This window comes from Octopus bimaculoides, chromosome 11 (genome assembly GCF_001194135.2).
Source record: "Octopus bimaculoides isolate UCB-OBI-ISO-001 chromosome 11, ASM119413v2, whole genome shotgun sequence".
NCBI classification, from domain to species: domain Eukaryota; kingdom Metazoa; phylum Mollusca; class Cephalopoda; order Octopoda; family Octopodidae; genus Octopus; species Octopus bimaculoides.
Window position 1 is genome coordinate 40,852,230 of NC_068991.1, and position 3,192 is coordinate 40,855,421.

The window sequence follows — 3,192 nt, forward strand, 5'->3', positions numbered from 1 at the left end:
ACACACACACACACACACACACACACACACACACACACACACACACACACACACACATATATATGTATAAATATAATATATATGTATATACCAAAGTAAGCATATAAATGTGAAACAAGGTGGGGAAAAATAGTACTTGAATACCGGAGGTAAAGTAATAATCCTTATTATTATTAAAGCTGCAAAAACATCTCAAAAATATCACAAAAAACTGCTACTCAGAGTTTCACGTTCCCGTTTGTCAGACAGTTTAGATTGAGAATGGAACAAAATAAAGTTTGTATGTATAAAATATACAATTTACATTAAGAGATACACATTTGAAATTGGTTTCTTGCACAACCAATTGGTCTAGTGCACAACCATTTCTACTATGCCAGTACCTTTGGAATATTCTGAAAGAATAACGACAGAAAGAACTCATACATACCTCCAGCTTCATCTCCTTCTTTGAAGCTACTTGACAAACAATCCGTACCATTTCCTCTTCTCCATGCTAAAAGTATAAAATAAAAGAAAATTAAATAAACAATAATAGCAGACAATTTCCTGATATTAATCTTCTTTTGATTTTTAAGAAAATTCTTACAATGATTTGGACGCAGTCCCACTGCATGGGACCTTGGGCAGGTGTCTTCTACTATAGCCCCAGGGCAACTAAAACATTGTGTGGAGATTTGTGTGATGGACACCAAAGAAGCCCACTGTGTGTGTGTGTTTCCATTACAGTGACTACTCACTGTTGCAAATGCAAGTTGCAAATTGTCTGTGCAGCTTCATCAGGGTCTGTCCATTTGGTCATCCTCAAAGTAAACTGATTGAAGTAAATTTTTGTTAGTTAGTGTTCTGTGGAAGATGGGAATGTTGTTATTTATAGGTATGTGCTGCTGACCTCAACTTCACCCCAGTTGCTGTTTGAAGTTAGGGCTCCATTTAGAATATGTCAAGATCAAGATTATTGTTTTTGTGAGGTAAAAAGCTTAAGGGAAGCCAACTTCTGAGTCAAAGTTCTTGTTACAGAGGTCACATCCAGAAGATCAATGGACAAATCTGCTTATGATCTAATGAAACAATTCTCAACCTCTGGAAGAAACAGGATGAAAGCCCTAAAGGCAATATCAGAGACAACGATGACGACGACGATAGAGAAGGTATTGATTTGGTATGCTGTTTGGAAAATACTGGCTAACTGTTACAGCTAACAGAATAAATTTTAGGCTTGACATGACAAATGTCTTTGGCGACATTCTGAGTAAAAAAATTCAGGTGATGAGCTATTCTCTTATCAGTATAAGCAACTACTGATATAGGCTAAAAGGGTGAATTGGTGAACCTGAATATTCCTGGAAATAGATTCAGCTCTCTAGACTATACAGAGATGACAGGCCAGCAATCTTAAGCTACATAAATGATCACAGCTTAGAAACTGAAGAAAGAATTCAATAGAATTAAAGAAATTCAATCTAAAAGTTATCATGGAAACTAACATAAGCACCATTAACTATTTTAGACTTGGTAAGTAACATCCTTAAAGAAAACCAAATGAAGATCTATGCTACACTAAAAGAAATTCTAACTACCCAACTGTAACAATACTATTAAAGAAATATAATTAGGAATATTAGTAAAAGAATATCCTTTATTGAAAATATATATTTAATCATACTGGTCATTGAGGAAATTAGGTAAGTGAATAAAATTTGGTGGAGTTAGTAACCTAACATATTGTAACCTCACATACTGCCTTGAGGAATGTACAAAAAAAAGAAACTTTTTCAGGTGAGCGAAGAAGTGAAAACATAACTTTAAATGTGTGTGTGTGTGTGTACACACAAGATTCCAAGCCATGGATTGATGGCTACAAGTTCCTACTGCAATAAAAATTATCTTTGTCTTTACCTTTTCTACTACTGATAGGAACATGAACAATTGTTCATTTAGGAGAGGGTAAGTTCTGATTTGAAACTTCTGCTACCTTGTGGCCAGACTCATCCACGAGAAAGACTGAGAGTCAACTCTAAGGATAACCAGAACCAGCCAGCTGGTCAGTCAGTCAGCCAGTCAGCCAGTCAGCCTTGTGAGTCAGCTAGCCAGCCAGACAAATAGGGAGAGAGAGGGGGAGAGGGAGAGGAAGAGAGATTAATAGTTCGATAGACAGACAGACAGACAGATAGATAGATAGACAGACAGATAGATAGATAGATAGATAGATAGATAGATAGATAGATAGATAAATAGATAGTCAATAGACAGATATACACACATACAGACACACAAACACTAAAAAAAAACATATATGCACATATATACACATACATATCTATGTAACATTGGAATAAAAGTTTTTGTAAGTAACCACTCATAATGAAAACATAAGGTGGTATCTTATCTCTGAAATATCATTGGAAAGAAGCAAACTTGCCATGTAAAAAAAAAGTTAACTAAACAATCAAAACAAAAATGGAAAAGTTATCTTCTAAAAGAATAACAAGAACGAAATACTGACCCATTTTTGTGCTTCCACAACTGATGTAAGATGGAGAGATGAATATGCATTATTCTTTATTGCACATGGACAAATAATATGAGAAACAGCATAATTAGCTGCTTTCTGGACAAAAGAAGTGTTCACATCTAAATTTTCAATCTTGGTCAACCCAAAGACACAAACAATAAGTAATGTGAGCAGTACTGGTTTTCCACACGTTGAGCAAGAATCCATTGCAAAATATAAAAATACAGAAATATAGAAATACATTTGTATTGAGGAAAGTCAACTACTAACATTACCTGCTACAGGTCATACACCATTGGTTTGCAAATAATATACATTGGAAATATCTTGTTTACAGCTGTTCAGTTGTAACTCATTGATTACTGCTACACACACATATACACCATTTTCAGATCAGACAATAATAATCATCATCATCATCATCATCATCATCATTGTCGTTTAACATCTGCTTTCCATGCTAGCATGGGTTGGACGATTTGACTGAGGACTGGTGAAACCAGATGGCTACACTAGGCTCCAATCTGATTTGGCAGAGTTTCTACAGCTGGATGCCCTTCCTAACGCCAACCACTCCGAGAGTGTAGTAGGTGCTTTTACGTGCCACTGGCACAAAGGCCAGTCAGGCGGTACTAGCAACGACCATGCTCAAAATGGTGTATTTTACGTGCCACCTG

The 3,192-nt window shown here is 35.8% G+C and overlaps 1 protein-coding gene across 1 annotated transcript in view; it reads right to left on the reverse strand.

Moving 5' to 3' along the window:
* Positions 1 to 2,784, reverse strand: part of LOC106870522 (uncharacterized) — an 18,067-nt gene extending 15,283 nt beyond the window's left edge. Inside the window, exons 1-2 of the mRNA XM_014916649.2 lie at positions 2,507 to 2,784; positions 431 to 496 (exon numbers count right to left, since the gene is read on the reverse strand). Of these exons, the coding sequence (XP_014772135.2) occupies positions 431 to 496; positions 2,507 to 2,758 (318 nt within the window). The 5' untranslated portion in view covers positions 2,759 to 2,784. The remainder of the gene's footprint in view (positions 1 to 430; positions 497 to 2,506) is intronic.
* Positions 2,785 to 3,192: the final 408 nt, after the last annotated feature.